This window comes from Bufo bufo, chromosome 3, assembly GCF_905171765.1.
Source record: "Bufo bufo chromosome 3, aBufBuf1.1, whole genome shotgun sequence".
NCBI classification, from domain to species: Eukaryota; Metazoa; Chordata; class Amphibia; order Anura; family Bufonidae; genus Bufo; species Bufo bufo.
In genome coordinates, this window is record NC_053391.1 from 270,463,431 (window position 1) to 270,485,046 (window position 21,616).

General features: G+C 46.2%; 1 protein-coding gene across 8 annotated transcripts in view; it reads right to left on the reverse strand.

Moving 5' to 3' along the window:
* BRPF3 (bromodomain and PHD finger containing 3) overlaps positions 1 to 21,616 on the reverse strand; it is a 292,941-nt gene that overhangs the window by 102,121 nt on the left and 169,204 nt on the right. For all 8 annotated transcript variants that reach the window (XM_040424140.1, XM_040424143.1, XM_040424138.1 and 5 more), the window contains one exon: positions 14,023 to 14,154. In XM_040424140.1, coding sequence (XP_040280074.1) covers positions 14,023 to 14,154 — 132 coding nt within the window. The remainder of the gene's footprint in view (positions 1 to 14,022; positions 14,155 to 21,616) is intronic.

Genomic DNA, 21,616 nt, shown 5'->3' on the forward strand with positions numbered 1-21,616 from the left:
TGTGTAAAGGCTCATTTTCTGCAGAGTGAGCTGTAGTTTTTATTACTATAATTCTGGACAACGTTTTGATCATTTCATTTTTGGTGGAGGCAAGGTGACTAAAACATTGCAATTCCAGGTTTGGATTTTCATGCTGTTCACCATGCGGGGCAAATAATATAATGTTTCAGTAGTTTGGACATTTTCAGATACAGCAATAACAATTATAGGGTAGGGCGGAGCTATCCCTACAGCTCATGAATATTAGGGCTGCTTCCTCACAGCAAGATTCTAGCCCTACTGCTCTTAGGGTCCATTTACACATCCGTAGTGTGTTTTGCGGATCCACAAAACACGGACACCGCCAAAACTGCGGTTCGGATGCGGACAAAAACAACGGCCGTGTGCATGAGGCCTAAGGATACCTTTCAGTGATCACTGATCCGTTGCTTCAAACTGAAAAAAGTACTTTTAATTCATATACAAATGAGCAGATAAGTGCAATGAGGGTAGGCCCAAAAGCCAATCTTTTTGATTGACATAGCCAGGTTCCTAAAGTCATATTGCCTGACCCTGTCAATTAAGGAGAGAGAGGGGCTACTAACTGCAGCATCGGAGGGCCGGGATCAGAGTTATCTCCAACCCCAGCAGAAGAAGGCACCTGTCAGCACCAAATGCAATGCAATCTGCAGGCAGCAGGTTATAGAAAAGGAACTGCTATTATAGATATACATACAGTTATGTGAGCAAAGATTCTGTATAACTTGTAATTTATTATACATTCAAATATCTTTTTCTTTACTTAAGTTGTACACAGGGGAGCGGTTATCAGTAACTGATAGCACTCCCTGTATATGTGTGTATATATAGACATGGTGGTGCAGATCACAAAATACGGCAATGGGGGGTGCAGCCAATAGCAGGCCACAACAGTGACCCACTCTCCTTGCGTCACGGGTGACGTCACATGTGACGCAAGGGGGCTGGTTACCGCCGCGGCCTGCTAATGGGTGCACCCCCCATAGCTGGATGTTGCGGTCTGCCTGACGCCTGTGGTGGGTCTGGAGGTCTGGACGAGTTAAGTATTGTCTGTCATTGTAGGGAGGTTTACAGCTTTGAATAACCCACTTAAGTATAAGAAGATCAGAGGATTAAATGTATAACTTAGGCTACTTTCACACTATCGTTTTTTGCGGAGCCTTCTGTTACAATAATATAACCGCATGCGTCCGTCATGAACGGATCCGGTTGTATTAGGCCTACGTATTAAAATTCAATGGGGTCAGATACGTCCTGACACACAATGTAAGTCAATGGGGACGGATCCGTTTTCTCGGATGCAATAGAAAACGTATCTGCCCCCATTGACTTTCAATGGTGTTCATAACAGATCAGTCATGGCTATATAAGGCCTAATACAACCGACTCCGTTCATGATGGACGCATGCGGTTGTATTATTGTAAAAGAAGGCTCCGCAAAAACGCTAGTGTGAAAGTAGCCTAAGTTATACATTTAATCCTCTGATCTTCCTATACTTAAGTGGGTTATTCAAAGCTGTAAATCTCCCTACAATGACTTGGCCCCTCCGCACCACGTCGCGGACTGAAAAACGCTGCTTGCAGCATTATTGGAATGCATTTTGGTGCATTCCGTTTTGTTCAGTTCAGTTTTGTCCCCATTGACAATGAATGGGGACAAAACTGAAGCGTTTCCATCCGCTATTGAGATCCTATGACGGATCTAAATAGCGGAATTGAAAACACTAGTGTGAAAGTAGCCTTACATGTTTTACTAAATCTTCTCCCACCAAACTATCTATATTTACAGTCAGGTCCATAAATATTGGGACACCGACACAATTCTAAAATTTTTGGCTCTATACACCACCACAATGGATTTGAAATGAAACAAACAAGATGTGCTTTAACTGCAGACTGCCAGCTTTAATCTGAGGGTCTTTACATCGAAATTAGGTGAACGGTGTAGGAATGACAACAGTTTGCATATGTGCCTCCCACTTAAGGGGCCAAAAGTAATGGGACAGAATAATCATCATAAATCGAGCTTTCACTTTTTAATACTTGGTTGCAAATCCTTTGCAGTCAATTACAGCCTGAAGTCTGGAACGCATAGACATCACCAGACTCTGGGTTTCATCCCTGGTGATGCTCTGCCAGGCCTCTACTGCAACTGTCTTCAGTTCCTGCTTGTTCTTGGGGCATTTTCCCTTCAGTTTTGTCTTCAGCAAGTGAAATGCATGCTCAATCGGATTCAGGTCAGGTGATTGACTTGACCATTGCATAACATTCCACTTCTTTCCCTTAAAAAACTCTTTGGTTGCTTTTGCAGTATGCTTTGGGTCATTGTCCATCTGCACTGTGAAGTGCCGTCCAATGAGTTCTGAAGCATTTGGCTGAATATGAGCAGATAATATTGCCCGAAACACTTCCGAATTCATCCTGCTGCTTTTGTCAGCAGTCACATCATCAATAAATACAAGAGAACCAGTTCCATTGGCAGCCATACATGCCCACGCCATGACACTACCACCACCATGTTTCACTGATGAGGTGGTATGCTTAGGATCATGAGCAGTTTCTTTCCTTCTCCATACTCTTCTCTTCCCATCACTCTGGTACAAGTTGATCTTGGTCTCATCTGTCCATAGGATGTTGTTCCAGAACTGTGAAGGCTTTTTTAGATGTCGTTTGGCAAACTCTAATCTGGCCTTCCTGTTTTTGAAGCTCACCAATGGTTTACATCTTGTGGTGAACCCTCTGTATTCACTCTGGTGAAGTCTTCTCTTGATTGTTGACTGACACACATACACCTACCTCCTGGAGAGTGTTCTTGATCTGGCCAACTGTTGTGAAGGGTGTTTTCGTCACCAGGAAAATAATTCTTCGGTCATCCATCACAGTTGTTACCCGTAGTCTTTCAGGTTGCTGAGCTCACCGATGCGTTCCTTCTTTTTAAGAATGTTCCAAACAGTTGTTTTGGCAACGTCTAATGTTTTTGCCATCTCTCTAATGGGTTGGTTTTGTTTTTTCAGCCTAATGATGGCTTGCTTCACTGATAGTGACAGCTCTTTGGATCTCATCTTGAGAGTTGACAGCAACAGATTCCAAATGCAAATAGCACACTTGAAATGAACTCTGGACCTTTTATCGGCTCATTGTAATTGGGATAATGAGGGAATAACACACACCTGGCCATGGAACAGCTGAGAAGCCAATTGTCCCATTACTTTTGGTCCCTTAACAAGTGGGAGGCACATATGCAAACTGTTGTAATTCCCACACCGTTCACCTGATGGATGTAAATGCCCACAAATTAAAGCTGACAGTCTGCAGTTAAAACACATCTAGTTCGTTTCATTTCAAATCCATTGTGGTGGTGTATGGAGCCAAAAATCTTAGAATTGTGTCTATGTCCCAATATTTATTGACCTGACTGTATTTGCTCATATCCATCTGCTCTATAACATGCTGCCTGCAGATTGCACAGCATTTTGTGGCGACAGGTTCCATTTAACACAGACAGCATCTGCCGTGTATGGAACAGACTCAGCTCCTGTGTCCATACTCTCCTTGCATACCTGAGAGATATAGTTGCATCACGGTGTGCAAACAGTCTCACTGCTCTTAACCCCTTCTTCCCCAGGCCAGTTTTCACCTTCCTGCCTAGGCCTATTTTTTGCAAATCTGACATGTGTCATGTGAAAATAACTTTGGAATGGTTTTACTTATCCTAACCGATTTGGAGACTGTTTTCTGGTGACACATTGTACTTCATGTTAGCAGTAAATTTGGGTCAATAATTTTAGAAGTAATTTTTCAATTTTTTAAGCGCCAATTCAGTTATAATGTGATTTTGAGGGACTTACGTAATAGAATCACCCATAAATGACTCCATTTTAGAAACAACACCCCTCAAATTATTCAAAACTGATCTTAGAAACTTATAACCCTTGAAGTGTTCCACAAGAATTAAAGGAAAATTTATTTATTTTTGCCGATTTTTTGATAATCCATTTTTTCTTGCAACACAGCAAGAGTTAACAGCAAATTCAACCTCAATATTAATTGATCCTTCAGTTTACAGAAACACCCTATATGTGGTCGTAAACTGCTCTATGGTCAGAAGGGACAGAGTACCACATGTTTTTTGTAGGGCAGATTTTGTTGAAATGGTTTCTGGGCACCAAGTTGTACTTGAAGAGATCCTGAGGTACCCCTACAGTGGAATCCCCAAAAAGTGATTCCATTTTGGAAACTAAACTCTTCAAGGAATTAGTAAGGGGTGTACTGAGAACTTTGACTTTACTGGCTTTTTATAGAATTTAGAAACACTTGGCTGTGAAAATGAAAAATCCCATAAACTGTTGCTTTAGCCCCAAATCTTTCATTTTCACAAGGGGTAACATGAGAAAAAACACCCTATTAGGGATGAGCGAACCCGAACTGTATATTTTGGGGTGTTCGTGACACGGACCCGAAACTGAACATTTACGTAAAAGTCCGGGTTCGGCGCTTTCTTGGCGCTTTTTGAAAGGCAGCAAAGCAGCCAATCAACAAGCGTCATACTACTTGCCCCAAGAGGCCATCACAGCCATGCATACTATTGGCATGGCTGTGATTGGCCAGTGCAGCATGTGACCCAGCCTCTATTTAAGCTGGAGTCACGTAGCGCCGCACGTCACTCTGCTCTGATCAGTGTAGGGATAGGATGCAGCTGCTGCTGTTAGGGCCAGATTAGGCAGGGATTTACTCATTAAAAACACTTACTGAAGTGATCGATCTACAGCTGTGTATCATTCAACTTCTGCTAGTTAATTGCTCACTGTTTTTAGGCTGCCCAGAGCGTTTTTCAGTCACTTTTTTCTGGGGTGATCGGAGGCCATTTTGTGTCTTGTGGTGCGCCAGCACAAGCTGCCACCAAGTCCATTTAACCATCAATAGCGTGTTTGTTTGTTTTTTGCTATATCCTACATCAGGGGCTTGGCTGTGCTTGCTATTTTATTGAGGGGTGAAATACAATTCCCAAAATAGCAGTACCCTAAATCTGTTTTTTCAGCTGTGGCTAGCCAATTGTAATACTGTCTGCTGTCTGGCAAAGGATATATTTTTTTCTGGGTTGAAATACAATTCCCAAATTAGCAATTCCCTAAATCAGTGGTTTCTGCTGTAGCAGGCCAAGTTTAAATCTATCCATAAAAGGGTATATTACATTGAAGGTGCTGATAGGGTCATTCTCAATAACTTCAGACGCTACCGTGCATCTCCAAGTGTAATTCTGTCCGTAAAGGGATACCCGTCATCCATCCAGGGCCTAAATACTAGGCCTACAATTTATATTCAGCTAAATCCGAGGTTACTGCTGTGGCTGCTCAAGTTAGTGTCCATCAAAGCACAGTTTTTGTTCTGGGTTGAAATACAATTCCTAAATTAGCAATTCCCTAAATCAGTGGTTTCTGCTGTGCCTGTATTAGTGTAATACGGTACCTAAATAGATAGCCAGATAGTGTTAGGTGCCTGTAAAAAAAGGCCTAAATTTGAATTCAATACACTGGGCCAAATCATTTTTTTTCTTATTGTGGTGAACGGTAACAATGAGGAAAACATCTAGTAAGGGACGCGGACATGGTCGTAGTGGTGTTAGTGGACCCTCTGGTGCTGGGAGAGGACGTGGCCGTTCTGCCACAGCCACACGTCCTAGTGAACCAACTACCTCAGGTCCCAGTAGCCAGCAGAATTTACAGCGATATTTGGTGGGGCCCAATGCCGTTCTAAGGATGGTAAGGCCTGAGCAGGTACAGGCATTAGTCAATTGGGTGTCCTACAGTGGATCCAGCACGTTCACATTATCTCCCACCCAGTCTTCTGCAGAAAGCGCACAGATGGCGCCTGAAAACCAAGCCCATCAGTCTGTCACATCACCCCCATGCATATCAGGGAAACTGTCTGAGCCTCAACTTATGCAGCAGTCTCTTATGCTGTTTGAAGACTCTGCTGGCAGGGTTTCTCAAGGGCATCCACCTAGCTCTTCCCCAGTGGTGGAAGACATAGAATGCACTGACGCACAACCACTTATGTTTCCTGATGATGAGGACATGGGAATACAACCTCAGCACGTCTCTGATGATGATGAAACACAGGTGCCAACTGCTGCGTCTTTCAGCAGTGTGCAGACCGAACAGGAGGTCAGGGAGGAACACTGGGTGGAAGACGATGCAGGGGACGATGAGGTCCTAGACCCCACATGGAATGAAGGTCGTGCCACTGACTTTCAGAGTTCGGAGGCAGAGGCAGTGGTGAGACCGAGCAAACAGCGTAGCAAAAGAGGGAGCAGTGGGCAAAAGCAGAACACCCGCCACCAAGAAAGTTCGCCTGCTACTGGCCACCGCCACCTGGGACCGAACACCCCAAAGGCAGCTTCAAGGAGTTCCCTGGCGTGGCAGTTCTTCAAACAATGTGCTGACGAAAAGACCAGAGTGGTTTGCACGCTGTGCCATCAGAGCCTGAAGCGAGGCATTAACGTTCTGAACCTTAGCACAACCTGCATGACCAGGCATCTGCATGCAAAGCATGAACTGCAGTGGAGTAAACACCTTAAAAACAAGGAAGTCACTCAGGCTCCCCCTGCTACCTCTTCTGCTGCTGCCGCCTCGGCCTCTTCCTCCGCCTCTGGAGGAACGTTGGCACCTGCCGCCCAGCAAACATGGGATGTACCACCAACACCACCACCTCCGTCACCAAGCATCTCCACCATGTCACACGGCAGCGTTCAGCTCTCCATCTCACAAACATTTGAGAGAAAGCGTAAATTCCCACCTAGCCACCCTCGATCCCTGGCCCTGAATGCCAGCATTTCTAAACTACTGGCCTATGAAATGCTGTCATTCAGGCTGGTGGACACAGACAGCTTCAAACAGCTCATGTCGCTTGCTGTCCCACAGTATGTTGTTCCCAGCCGCCACTACTTCTCCAAGAGAGCTGTGCCTTCCCTGCACAACCAAGTATACGATAAAATCAAGTGTGCACTGCGCAACGCCATCTGTGGCAAGGTCCACCTAACCACAGATACGTGGACCAGTAAGCACGGCCAGGGACGCTATATCTCCCTAACTGCACACTGGGTAAATGTAGTGGCGGCTGGGCCCCAGGCGGAGAGCTCTTTGGCGCACGTCCTTCCGCCGCCAAGGATCGCAGGGCAACATTCTTTTGCCTCCTGTAGTAGATTCTCTACTTCCTCCCACCAATTTAGGGATGAAAGAGTTCTGTCTGATAACTTTATACCTAACTCCAGGGACGTCCCTGCCAGTCTCGTGGCGGCCAAGATCTGTCCCTGTAACTGTCGAGAGTGTCGCTGCGCCCACTGGACCGCTGGCATGCAGGATGTTAAAACTCCTAACAGGGACATAGCTTTCCTTATGGATAGGGCTTCTCCTGACTGAACCCTCTGAACTCTTCCCTGAACCCCAGCTACCTTCTCCTCTGTGAGGAAAGTTTTTTCCAGCCTGGAATTTAAAACCAGACCCAAAAAAAATCTGGCTTGTTGACGGCTCCATCCTGGACTTCTGAACATTCAACAGCCACCCCAGGGACTGAAGTACCTCCATCACCCGATTCAGAGCCCTGACACACTCCACTTGAGATTGGGCCACCACCAGAAAGTCGTCCAGGTAAGGCAAAAACGTGATGTTCTACCTTCTGATGAAGGAAGCCATCTCCGCCACTACCTTGGTAAAGATCCGAGGCGCCATGGAAAGGCCAAAGGGAAGAGCCTGGAACTGATAGTGAAGAAGACTCGCCTCGGTTCTTACAGCCACCCGGAGGAATCTCTGGTGATCTGGATGAATCGGAATATGATGGTAAGCATCTTTTAAATCCAGAACCGCCATCTGACAGCCTGGAAATAAAAGATATATCGCTGACCTGATAGTTTCCATTTTGAATTTTCTGGCTTTCAGGAACTTGTTCAGGTATCTGAGGTTTATTATAGTCCGGTATGACCCATCTGGTTTCTTCACTAGAAACAGGGTGGAATAGAAACCTTTCCCTAGCTCTGACTTTGGGACAGGAATTAACACCTTTTTGCTTATCAATTTTTTTATTTCTTGCAGCATAATGAGAGAAAATCTTGAAATCACAAATCTTTCCGCGGGGAATCTCAAGAACTCCAATCTTAAACCTTCCCGCAGAAGACCTATCAACCATTTCCCTGCCATCTTTTCCCAAGCAGGAAGGAAGAATTTTAATCTTCCTCCTACTGGGATCATGGCGTCATTGCTTTCCTTGTTTTCCCGCACGAGCTGTGGCTGATCTAAACAAAAAACCTTTACTTCCTGATCTAGGCCTTGCTCCCTGCTCTCTGTCCCCCGTCTGCTTCTTATTTTGAAATCTTGACGGGTTCCGAAAGGGCCGTTTATACTGCTTGAACTGAGTAAAAGATTCCAGGGGAAATTTTTTCTTTCTATCTGCCGCTTTTTCAAGTAAGGAGTCAAGTTCAGACCCGAAAAGAAACTGGCCATCACAGGGGATGCTACATAACCTCAGCTTGGATGGCATATCACCCCCCCCCCTTTCCAATTTTTAAGCCACAAAGCACGTCACCTGACCGGAAGTGCTCGGCCGTGGAACGCATGGCACTTCCTGCCTGGACGCCACTAACCAGCGTCTACATCCGGTGGCGTCCTGGCTGATCTGCAGCAATTTGGGGCCTTCTGGCCACACTCAATCCGTTGGTGCGGTCCTCCTCGCCTGAGGGACCGGCACCTTCTGCCTCTGCGGCCCGGAATCTCCGTCACCGGCATCCTGCCCCCCGACGCCTGTGGGTGAGGAATGATCGGGCAGGTACAACGCGCCGCCGCTAACCCTCCAGCATCTACCGGGACTTCCAGGTCAGGACGACAACTGCAGGCTCCCGTACCAGGACAGGAAACCTCACTGAGGTGGGAGAGCGGCTCCACCTTTTTATGCAGCAGGTTTCCTGTCCTGGGGCGGAGCCATCTCTCTAAGGTGCTGTCGTGGGGGAGGGGAAAAAAGGGCTTCTTGCGCCTATCCTGAGAGGGACCAGATGAGGAACCGGCTGTGACTCTAGACCCGGAGGACCTACGGGAGGACCGAAAACGAGACGAGCCAGTGCGACCCCGAGGGGTGCCTTTGGTTCTGGACTGGGGAAGATGGGTGCTCTTGCCACCCGTGGCTTCTGAAATAATTTCGTCCAAACGGGTCCCGAATAAGCAGGAGCCCGTGAATGGTAGCCCAGTAAGGGAACGTTTGGAGGCAGCCCGCCCAAACCTTCAGCCAAAGTTCCCTTCTGACGAAAACGGCTAAGGCAGATGAGCATGCTATCAGGGCACCCGCATCGAGAGAAGCCTCACAGATACATTTTCCTGCCTGAACTATCAGTTGGGCCAAGGATTGGAGGTCCTGAATGGGGACGTCCGATCTCAAATCCTGTTCAAGCTGGGAGCCCCATTCGGAGACCGCTTTCCCCACCCAGGCGGAGGCAAAGACAGGTCTGAGGGCGGAACCCGAGGAAGCAAAGATGGCCTTGGAGAGGGATTCCATAGAACGGTGGAATGAAGTGAGGAACAGTCTGCTACAGGAATGGCCGTGCTCCTAGATAGGCGGGCCACAGGAGGGTCAACCTTAGGCGGGGACGCCCATGTGGCAACACAATCCGCTGGAAATGGATAACATATGTCCAGCTTTTTGGGGGAGGTAAAGCGGGGATCAGGGCGAGCCCAAGCTTTAGAGACCACTGAAGAAAAGTCGGCCTGGAGAGGAAGAACCTTGGACGCCTGTTTGGAGCGGAAAAAGGACACGCCACCATGATCAGTGCTGGGAGGGTCATCGTGTATCTTAAAGGTATCACGAATGTTGGTATCTTAAAAGGTATCACGAGTGCTGCGGAGGCTAGTTTGGACGGTAGTGCCGAGTCCATGTCCCAATCCGAATCCGCCGGATCTCTCTCAGAGGGCGTGTCCAGATGAGAGGCCCGACTGAGTCCGCACGCATGGCGGGAGAGAGACGCATCTGAGGAGGATGCGCACTCTGTCCTGGAGCGCTTCTGAGAGTGCCAGGCCCTGGAGGATTCGCTGTGTGCAAATGAATCAGTGGGGGCTGCAGAAGCGGTAGAGCCAGAGGGTGCGACAGGAATTGTGGCAGCCTGCGGGGTAGGCGGTTTATCTACCAGGCGGCCTACTATGTGGGTGAGACTTTCCACGGCCTGGGACAGGGATGCGGCCCAGTCAGGCGGACCAGAGGGAACGGGGAGCGGCACGTCCGGTGGCGGACCCTGCATTGGGGCCTGGCATGCAGAACAATGCGGATCGGATTGCCCACGTGGAAAGGGTTCTTTACAGGTGGTACAGGCATGATACCAGGGCTTAGAGGCCCCTGTGGGGTCTGAAATGTCGGTGATGGGGGGTAATATAACCCAGGAAGAAAGGCCTAAACCCAGGCTAGGGCCACTGGCGCTGGGAGGGGGTTAACAGTCCTACCAGAAGTCAGAAGGAAAAACCTAGGAGCAGCAGGAGCGGTAGCACCGAGCCTTCTCTGTGCAGTTCTGGATGATGGAGTTAGCAGCGGTGGTGTGCTCATGCGGTCACAGATGCGGATGTAGCTGGAACGCCGGGAAGAGAGCGGAGTGCGGGAAGAATAGGCTCCGCCCCCCGCTGGCGCTGTCCAGGATACCGGCCGAGAGAGAGGGAGAGCTTGGAGAGAGAGAGTGCTGCGGACCCCCGCAGCACTGGAGTTCCAGAGGTAATCTGCGGCAATTAGTGGGGAACATTATAAGGTGCCGGCCAGTGGAAGGTCCCAGGAAGATGAAGGGAGAGGGGAACCGTAGGCCCCTAGGTTTAAGTGCTCTCTTTTCGTTTAAAATGTGCAGCCGCCAGTTAAAGAGAGGAGGGGGGGGGGTTGGGCTCCAGCCACCTTTCACCGTCCTGCAGTCTTCACCCTCGGTCCATTCCAGCAGGGTCGCCCCTTCAGCGACTGGCACCGCAGTGGCAGTACGCTGGAAGAGGGACTTTGCGTGCGGGCGACCCTTACACTGGCGGGATGCAGGGGAGCTAGGCTGCCCTGGTCCACCTTGTCTTCTGTGGGGGAGGCAGCAGTGCGGATGACCGGCACTGGCGCAACTCGACCCCAGGGAGAAACAGAAAGGTCCAGGCATCTCTTTTGTCCCTGAGAAAAATAAAAAGTCTGTATTAAAATAAAAATAAAAATAGGAAATAAAAATTGAGGAGAAAAAACAGGGAGTGTCTTGCCTCCTTGGACACTAAGCAAAAACTGGTAGTCTCTCTCTCCAGGCTGAGGGTATAGCTGATGGAGGAGGAGCTTAACAGTTTTCACTTAGTGTCACGCCTCCTAGGGAGCTGAGCTATACCCAAGGTCTCCTGTGTCTCCCAAATGATTGGGCAAGAAAATGTGTTTTTGTGTTGCTATATTCTGAAAGTCAAATTTTTTTTTTGGGCCGATTGTCTTAAGTAGGGGCTCCTATTTTTGCTGGATGAGATGACTGATTGGTACCATTTTGGGGTACATACAACTTTTTGATTGCTTGGTATTACACCATAAAATGGCTTTTGGTGCTTTTTTTGTTTAGTTATTTATTTGTTATAGCGTTCACCTATCATGTCAATTTTTCTTCCCCCCCTTCATTTTATACAATTTTATATGACTTAGTTATGGGAAAAAACGTGCTGTGGGTCTCGCAGCCTGCCTGTGAGAACCAGGGGGCTAGGTCTCACAGGATTCCATAGAAGGCAAGTCAAAATGCCTGTGGAAGGCATCGGGATGCCTTCCCGGCCATCAGGTTTCCGTTACCATAGTGCGGGGACCCAATGTGGACAGGGAGCCCAACCATCCGCAAACCCTGTATATGCCACAGTCAGCGCTGACCACCACATACACTGGCATCGGTGTATTCACCGATGCTGGCAGATACAGCAAGCTGGCAGATACAGCTGTCAGGAACAGTTTCTGCACCCGCACGATCAGAGCACTGTACAGCGCTGGGGCTTCGTCACGTCCCACGTGTCTAAGGTTTACAGGAAACCTGTCACTATGAAAATGCAAAATAATCTGCAGGCAGGTAAATTAGACTCATCATGATGTATCAGGTGCCAGATTACCTTTAAAGGGAACCTGTTATGTTGCCTTTAAACTTGTATTTCATTTATTTAAATCCCAGCTCATTCTGGGCTTTGAAGTCAAGGAGGCAGTCCTATCAGTGACTGACAGCTATTTGTGTATACACAGTCACACAGGGAAGGCTGACAATCACTGATAGGACCGACTCCTTGACTGTAAAACCCAGAATGAGCAGAGATTTAAATAAGAAGTAATCTGTCACCAGATACATCATTATGAATCAAATTACTTGTAATTGTCTTGGTCCTATTTCAACATATGGCCCCATGTATAAATTAGCATTATTTCATTTTATGATGATTAGCCCCCAGCTAATGCTAAGAATGCTTCTTTTCATTACCTGCTGCTCACCCACCACTTTGACTGACATAACCAAGCAGTGTAGATATACTCATGCCTGACCCTGAAGTCTCAAGGCAGCGTGTTCGGCGCATGCGCTGTACAGGGATGAAGCGCATGCTGGTCTCCATCCCTGTACAGAGCATGTGCCAAATGTGCTGCCGTTAGACTTCTGGGCCAGGCGTGAGTACATCTTCACTGTCTGGCCCTGTCAGTCAAAGTGGTGGGGGAGCGGCAGAGAATGAAAAGGACAAGAGTCTCAGACGCAATGTCACCGCCTTGATGCACCCAGGGGCTAATTAGCATAAAACAAAAATGCTGATTTCTACACAATAGGCCTCGTATTGAAATAGGACCAACACCATTACAAAGTACTGATGTGTGCACATTTCACATGCAAGTTGGATTTATAATCATGTATCAGGCGACAGATTCCCTTTAAGCTGACCATACTCATAAATTGCAAGCTGGCTGACCCCAGAAACAGTTGACCATCTAATGTTTAATAGGCTCTTGTTTCTCCCTTGAAGGTAGATGTCGGGGGAGAGAAGGATCAGGCTGCTGGATTTCAACATGAACAACGGTTTTGTTTGTGTAAGATAGGTCATCATCAGAGATGCATAGCAGGGGCTTACTCCATTCTCCTGATTAAGAACACATGCACACTTAGCCAAGCTCAGATGGTGGTGGGGGGCTCAGAAGAGAGAGATATTGGCCAAACATGCGTTCTTATGTGTATAGATGGCCTTGTGATAAAGCAATAATCTCTTTGGTTTAGTCATCTTCCATTCTCAGAGGTACAGACCTGGATAAAAAAAAGAGCATTCAACACATGTCTGTACTGAGAGTCACATCAGTATCCTGATAAGCTGCATCGCTTATAGGGAGTCAGTCTAGCCCTGTACCTTTCTCAAACACTTTTACTAAATTATACTGTTCTCCAGTATAGATGTTCAAGATAACGTCAAATCAAAGGGTACATTGAAATTAATAAAGTGAGTAAAATAAATAATAAATTGTGATTTTCAGCAGGTAGCCTTGCATATTTCAAATATCCTCTTATTGTGACTCTTACTGTTGTTCAAGATACCAGCTCACTGAGCAATTTGAAGGGATTTTCTGGGTTCACAATATTGATGACCTATCCTTATGATAGGCCATCAGTATCAAAACATTGGTGGGGTCTGGCCTTCAGCATTGCAGCTTTGTCCCATTCAAAGCTACCATACCCGACACAGCTGCTACTAAAGGGCACTTTACACAGGCCGAGAATGGAAAAGATCATCACTAACGGGCGTTTATAGCAGCACTTGTTAGCAATTATTTGTCGGTGTAAATATACCACTGATTACACGATGAACGAGCGAAACGCTCATTGATCGGGTAATTGGATCGTTTGTGCAGCACAAATATTTCCTAGTTCCCCAGTGGCAGATGTGTGAACCTGTGTACAATGATGGCCTAACCTAAGAACAAACCATCAATATGTGTAAGCCACAGAACCCATTTAATTCTGTATTAAAAAAAACTCTCACTTACTTGTTCTCTTTTCAGCTTCTCCCGCTTGCGAATTAGTTCTGTTAGCAATCTAGCTCTCTCAAGATCATGCCGAAGTTTTTGCCAGTACTTTATTGCCTCCTTAACTGATGAAGACTTAGAATTCTTTTCTTTCTGCAGAATAATGCAAGGCACGTCAGACAGTTCATAGTATATATAAATATAGTTTGCTATAGAAACTTCCAGTGTCACTGTAAGGCCTCATGCACACGACAGTATTTTTTAACGGTCCGGAAAACGGGGTTCCGTTGTTCCGTGTCAGTTTTTTTTCCCGTGTGTCTTCCTTGATTTTTGGAGGATCACCAGACAAGAAAAGTGAAAAAAAAATCTAAGTCAAGTTTGCCTTGAAAATGATAGGAAAAAAACGGACACGGATCACGGACGCGGATGACAATCTTGTGTGCCTCCGTGTTTTTTCACGGACCCATTGACTTGAATAGGTCCGCGAACCGTTGTCCGTCCAAAAAATAGGACAGGTCATATTTTTTTGACGGACTGGAAACACGGATCACGGACGCGGATGACAAACGGTGCCTTTTCCGAGTTTTCAACGGACCCATTGAAAGTCAATGGGTCCGCAGAAAATCACAGAAAACGGAACAACGGACACGGAACCCAACAACGGTCGTGTGCATGAGGCCTAAGTGGTGATAACTTTAAAACACTTTGACTTATCCAGGCCATTCTGAGATTGTTTTTTCGTCACATATTGTACTTCATGACACTGGCAAAATGAAGTCAAAAATATTCATTTTTATTTATAAAAAAATACCAAATTTACCAGAAATTTGTAAAAAATTGCAAATTTCCAAGTTTCAATTTCTCTACTTCTATAATACATAGTAATACCTACAAAAATAGTTAATACTTTACATTCCCCATATGTCTACTTCATGTTTGGATCAATTTGGGAATGATATTTTATTTTTGGGGGATGTTACAAGGCTTAGAAGTTTAGAAGCAAATCTTGAAATTTTTTAGAAATTTTCAAAAATTCACTTTTTAGTACGGATGTCCCGATACCATTTTTTTAAGACTGAGTACGAGTACCGATACTTTTATTTAAGTACTCACCGATACCAATTACCGATACTAATTTTAACAATAAAATACACACACATGTATTTTCTGACCACTGACCAACCAAAAGGCCTAAAAACAGAACTATAACATTCCAAGGAGACGTTATACTGTATGGGGGGCCACAAGGAGACGTTATACTGTATGGGGGGCAGCCACAAGGAGACGTTATACTGTATGAGGGCAGCCACAAGGAGACGTTATACTGTATGGGGGCAGCCACAAGGAGACGTTATACTGTATGGGGGGCAGCTACAAGGATACATTATACTGTATGGGGGCAGCTACAAGGAGACGTTATACTGTATGGGGGCAGCTACAAGGAGACGTTATACTGTATGGGGGGCAGCTACAAAGAGACGTTATACTGTATGGGGGCAGCTACAAGGAGACGTTATACTGTATGGGGGGCAGCTACAAAGAGACGTTATACTGTATGGGGCCAGCCACAAGGAGACGTTACACTGTATGGGGGCAGCTACAAGGAGACGTTATACTGTACGGGGGCAGCCACAAGGAGACGTTATACTGTACGGGGGCAGCTACAAAGAGACGTTATACTGTATGGGGGCAGCCACAAGGAGACGTTACACTGTATGGGGGCAGCCACAAGGAGACGTTACACTGTATGGGGGCAGCTACAAGGAGACGTTATACTGTATGGGGGGCAGCTACAAGGAGACATTATACTGTATGGGGGGCAGCTACAAGGAGACGTTACACTGTATGGGGGCAGCTACAAGGAGACGTTACACTGTATGGGGGCAGCTACAAGGAGACGTTATACTGTATGGGGGGCAGCTACAAGGAGACATTATACTGTATGGGGGGCAGCTACAAGGAGGCGTTACACTGTATGGGGGCAGCTACAAGGAGACGTTATACTGTATGGGGGCAGCTACAAGGAGACATTATACTGTATGGGGGCAGCTACAAGGAGACGTTATACTGTATGGGGGCAGCTACAAGGAGACGTACTGTATGGGGGCAGCTACAAGGAGACGTTATACTGTATGGGGGGCCACAAGGAGACGTTATACTGTATGGGGGGCCACAAGGAGACGTTATACTGTATGGGGGGCCACAAGGAGACGTTATACTGTATAGGGGCCACAAGGAGTCGGCTCTCAAGTGAACCAAAGGTCAGGAGGGACTCGCTCCTGGCAAACACAGCTCTGCTGCAGTGAATGCAGTGGAGCAGACTGTGATGTAATTAGAATGTATAGTTATTGCAGGGACTCAGAGAATCGTCTGAGAGTTTATTGGTTAAAAGAATCGAATGAGTCAGAGACTGTGTCACCGAGTCCCTGCCAGGCTTCCTGCTCTGCTACATGCACCCTGTACACACACAGCTCCACTACATGCTATGCTAATAATGCCCCCCCTTCCCCCCGGACGGACTTACAGGGAGCCGCAGAGCAGGAAGTCTGGCAGGGACTCGGTGACACGGTCTCTGACTCATAACTAATAAACTCTAAGACGATTCTCTGAGTCCCTGCACTCTGTGCTGTGAGTCAGTGCTGGTTGCCTGATTGGTTGGAGGGCGGGGAGGGGCGGGGCTAGCTTCCACTGTAGGCTCGGCTCCTATTACACTGCCTGCTGCTGCCTCTGAAGCTGTATCAGCTGTGCGAGATGCAGGGGCAGGCCGCGGACGGACACAGACACATAGAAGCAGCGCACAGGTATCGGCAGTGGTATCGGGGACATTTGCACGAGTACATGTACTTGTGCAAATGTCCGGTATCGGTACAGATACCGATACTGGTATCGGGACATCCCTACTTTTTGGGACCAGTTCAGGTCTGAAGTCACTTTGTGAGGCTTACATGATAGAAACCACCCAAAAATGACCACATTCTAGAAACTACACCCCTCAAGGTATTTCCAGTAACAAAGCAAGGGTTAACAGCCAAACAAAATGCTATATTTATTGCCCCGATTCTGTAGTTTGCAGAAACACCCCATATGTGGCCATAAACTACTGTACGGGTACACAGTTGGGGGGCGTAGAGGGAAAGGTGCGCCATATGGTTTTTGGAAGGCAGATTTTACTGGACTGTTTTTTTTGACACCATGTCCCATTTGAAGCCCCCCTGAAGCACCCCTAGAGTAGAAACTCCATAAAAGTGACCCCATCTAAGAAACTACACCCCTCAAGGTATTCAAAACAGATTTTTACAAACTTTGTTAACCCTTTAGTTGTTGCACAAGAGTTATTGGCAAATGGAAATGAGATTTGAGAATTTAAATTTTTGGGCAAATTTTCCATTTTAATCCATTTTTTCCAGTAACAAAGCAAGGGTTAACAGCCAAAAAAAATGCTATATTTATTGCCCCGATTCTGTAGTTTGCAGAAACACCCCATATGTGGCCATAAACTACTGTACGGGCACACAGTAGGGCGTAGAGGGAAAGGTGCGCCGTATGGTTTTTGGAAGGCAGATTTTGCTGGACTGTTTTTTTTGACACCATGTCCCATTTGAAGCCCCCCTGATGCACCCCTAGAGTAGAAACTCCATAAGACTGACCCCATCTAAGAAACTACACCCCTCAAGGTATTCAAAACTGATTTTACAAACTTTGTTAATCCTTTAGGTGTTCCACAAGATTTAATGGAAAATAGAGATACAATTTCAAAATTTTACTTTTTTGGCAGATTTTCCATTTTTATAATTTTTTCCAGTTACAAAGCAAGGGTTAACAGCCAAACAAAACTCAATATTTATGGCTCTAATTCTGTAGTTTACAGAAACACCCCATATGTGGTCGTGAACCGCTGTACGGGCACACAGCAGGGCGCAGAAGGAAAGGAATGCCAAACGGTTTTGGAAGGCAGATTTTGCTGGACCGTTTTTTTTGACACCATGTCCCATTTGAAGCCCCCCTGATGCACCCCTAGAGTAGAAACTCCAAAAAAGTGACCCCATTTTAGAAACTACAGGATAGGGTGGCAGTATTGTTGGTACTAGTTTAGGGTACATATGATTTTTGGTTGCTCTATATTACACTTTTTGTGACGCAAGGTAACAAGAAATAGCTGTTTTGGCACCGTTTTTATTTTTTTGTTATTTACAACATTCATCTGACAGGTTAGATCATGTGATATTTTTATAGACCAGGTTGTCACGGATGCGGCGATACCTAATATGTATACAATTTTTTTTATTTATGTAAGTTTTACACAATGATTTCATTTTTGAAACAAAAACAAAAAAAAAACATGTTTTAGGGTCTCCATATTCTGAGAGCCATAGTTTTTCAGTTTTTGGGCGATTATCTTAGGAAGGGTCTCATTTTTTGAGGGATGAGGTGACGGTTTGATTGGTACTATTTTGGTGTACATACAACTTTTTTGATCACTTTTATTACCTTTTTTGGGAAGTAAGGTGGGCAAAATTTCAATTTCATCATAGTTTTTAATTTTTTAATTTTATGGCGTTCACCGTTCGGGTAAAGTAACATGACCATTTTATAGATCAGGTCGTTACGGACGCGGTGATATCAAACATGTGTAGGGAATTAAATTTGTTTCATTTTTAATCGTGATAAATGTGTTTTTAGATTTTTACTTTTTTTTTTGACCCAGACCCACTTGCTTCTTGAAGATCCAGTGGGTCTGATGTCTGTATAATACAGTACAGTACACTATATAGTGTACTGTACTGTATTTTCACTTTACAAAGTCTTTTAGCAGATGTCTAATCAGCACCATGGACAGCCTCTGATCAGTACCATGGACAGCCGGACGCCTGTGAAGGCGTCCGGTTGCCATGGTACCCATCACTCGCTGCCACAGCAGAGCAGTGGGTGATGGGGAGGGATGGGGGCCCCCTTCCTCTCCCATCGGGGGCTGAAAAGGCACAGCAGCTCCCGATGGGAGAGGGAGGGAGCTCCCTCCCTCTAAACCTTTTCCATACAGCGGTCCCTACGGACCGCGGCATGGAAGGGGTTAAACACATGGCATCTGTGCCAGCACAGATATCAGGCGTTTCGAGTAGAGTGTCAGCAATGTGCTGACACTCTGCAAACCGCTCGGCCATCCTGAGAGAGGGGGCGGGCAGATGATCGCATGCCTGCCCGCCCCCCCCAAGCACCACCCGCCCCGCCACCCGCCCTCCATGCCGCACTCCCACCCGCTGCGCCCGCCGGCAGATAAACAAGGCAGCGGGGGGGGAGGTTAAACATTAAAATAAAGCTTATTTGAAGTTTCTGATCCCCGCGGTCACAGACCGCGAGGATCAGAAACGTCCGAAACCGCAGGTCTGAATTGACCTGCAGTTTGCTGCGATCGCCGACATAGGAGGGGTCACAGGGCCCCCCGGCGCATCTAGCCAAGGTGCCTGCTCAATTATTTGAGCAGGCACCGGGTTCCGATCACCGCCCGCCGGGCGGCGGTGATCGGAACCATACATGACGTACCGGTACGTCATGTGTCCTTAAGTACCAGGACAACATAACGTACCGGTACGTCATGTGTCCTGAAGAGGTTAAATAGAAACTGTTAGATTTCCCTACTTATCTTTTCTGAAGCATCTTTATCACAATTCTTCACTGTGCCATTCCTCTGTTTTCCCTCCTAGAAATTTAGGATTATATTGGCAACTGAAGACCATAAACTGATCCAGTTGTATAAATCTTTTAGGCCTCATGTACAGTCGTGGCCAAAAGTTTTGAGAATTACATAAATATTGGAAATTGGAACAGTTGCTGCTTAAGTTTTTATAATAGCAATTTGCATATACTCCAGAATGTTATGAAGAGTGATCAGATGAATTGCATAGTCCTTCTTTGCCATGAAAATTAACTTAATCCCCAAAAAAAAACTTTCAACTGCATTTCATTGCTGTCATTAAAGGACCTGCTGAGATCATTTCAGTAATCGTCTTGTTAACTCAGGTGAGAATGTTGACGAGCACAAGGCTGGAGATCATTATGTCAGGCTGATTGGGTTAAAATGGCAGACTTGACATGTTAAAAGGAGGGTGATGCTTGAAATCATTGTTCTTCCATTGTTAACCATGGTGACCTGCAAAGAAACACGTGCAGCCATCATTGCGTTGCATAAAAATGGCTTCACAGGCAAGGATATTGTGGCTACTAAGATTGCACCTCAATCAACAATTTATAGGATCATCAAGAACATCAAGGAAAGAGGTTCAATTCTTGTTAAGAAGGCTTCAGGGCGTCCAAGAAAGTCCAGCAAGCGCCAGGATCGTCTCCTAAAAAGGATTCAGCTGCGGGATCGGAGTGCCACCAGTGCAGAGCTTGCTCAGGAATGGCAGCAGGCAGGTGTGAGCACATCTGCACGCACAGTGAGGCGAAGACTTTTGGAAGATGGCCTGGTGTCAAGAAGGGCAGCAAAGAAGCCACTTCTCTCTAAAAAAAAAACCATCAGGGACAGATTGATCTTCTGCAGAAAGTATGGTGAATGGACTGCTGAGGACTGGGGCAAAGTCATATTCTCCGATGAAGCCTTTTCCGATTGTTTGGGGCATCTGGAAAAAGGCTTGTCCGGAGAAGAAAAGGTGAGCGCTACCATCAGTCCTGTGTCATGCGAACAGTAAAGCATCCTGAGACCATTCATGTGTGGGGTTGCTTCTCATCCAAGGGAGTGGGCTCACTCACAATTTTGCCCAAAAACACAGCCATGAATAAAGAATGGTACCAAAACACCCTCCAACTGCAACTTCTTCCAACAATCCAACAACAGTTTGGTGAAGAACAATGCATTTTCCAGCACGATGGAGCACCGTGCCATAAGGCAAAAGTGATAACTAAGTGGCTCGGGGACCAAAACGTTGACATTTTGGGTCCATGGCCTGGAAACTCCCCAGATCTTAATCCCATTGAGAACTTGTGGTCAATCCTCAAGAGGTGGGTGGACAAACAAAAACCCACTAATTCTGACAAACTCCAAGAAGCGATTATGAAAGAATGGGTTGCTATCAGTCAGGAATTGGCCCAGAAGTTGATTAAGAGCATGCCCAGTCGAATTGCAGAGGTCCTGAAAAAGAAGGGCCAACACTGCAAATACTGACTCTTTGCATAAATGTCATGTAATTGTCGATAAAAGCCTTTGAAACGTATGAAGTGCGTGTAATTATATTTCACTACATCACAGAAACAACTGAAACAAAGATCTAAAAGCAGTTTAGCAGCAAACTTTGTGAAAACTAATATTTGTGTCATTCTCAAAACTTTTGGCCACGACTGTACATGTGACCATGTCATATTTCAGTCCGCAAAAAAAAATAACTTCTATATGCATTGTGTATTTTTCACAATACGGACAAGAAGAGGACCTGCTCTAAAAATGCGGAGCGGCCACAGTAATCTGCAAAAATTATCGATGTGTTCAGGCCTCATAGAAATGCATAGGTTAGTGTTCTATCTGCAAAAAAATGCAGGTACAGATGAAAAATATGGTGCAGGAGCAGGGCTGTGGAGTCGGAGTTGAGGAGTCGGAGGCAATTTTGGGTACCTGGAGTCGGAGTCG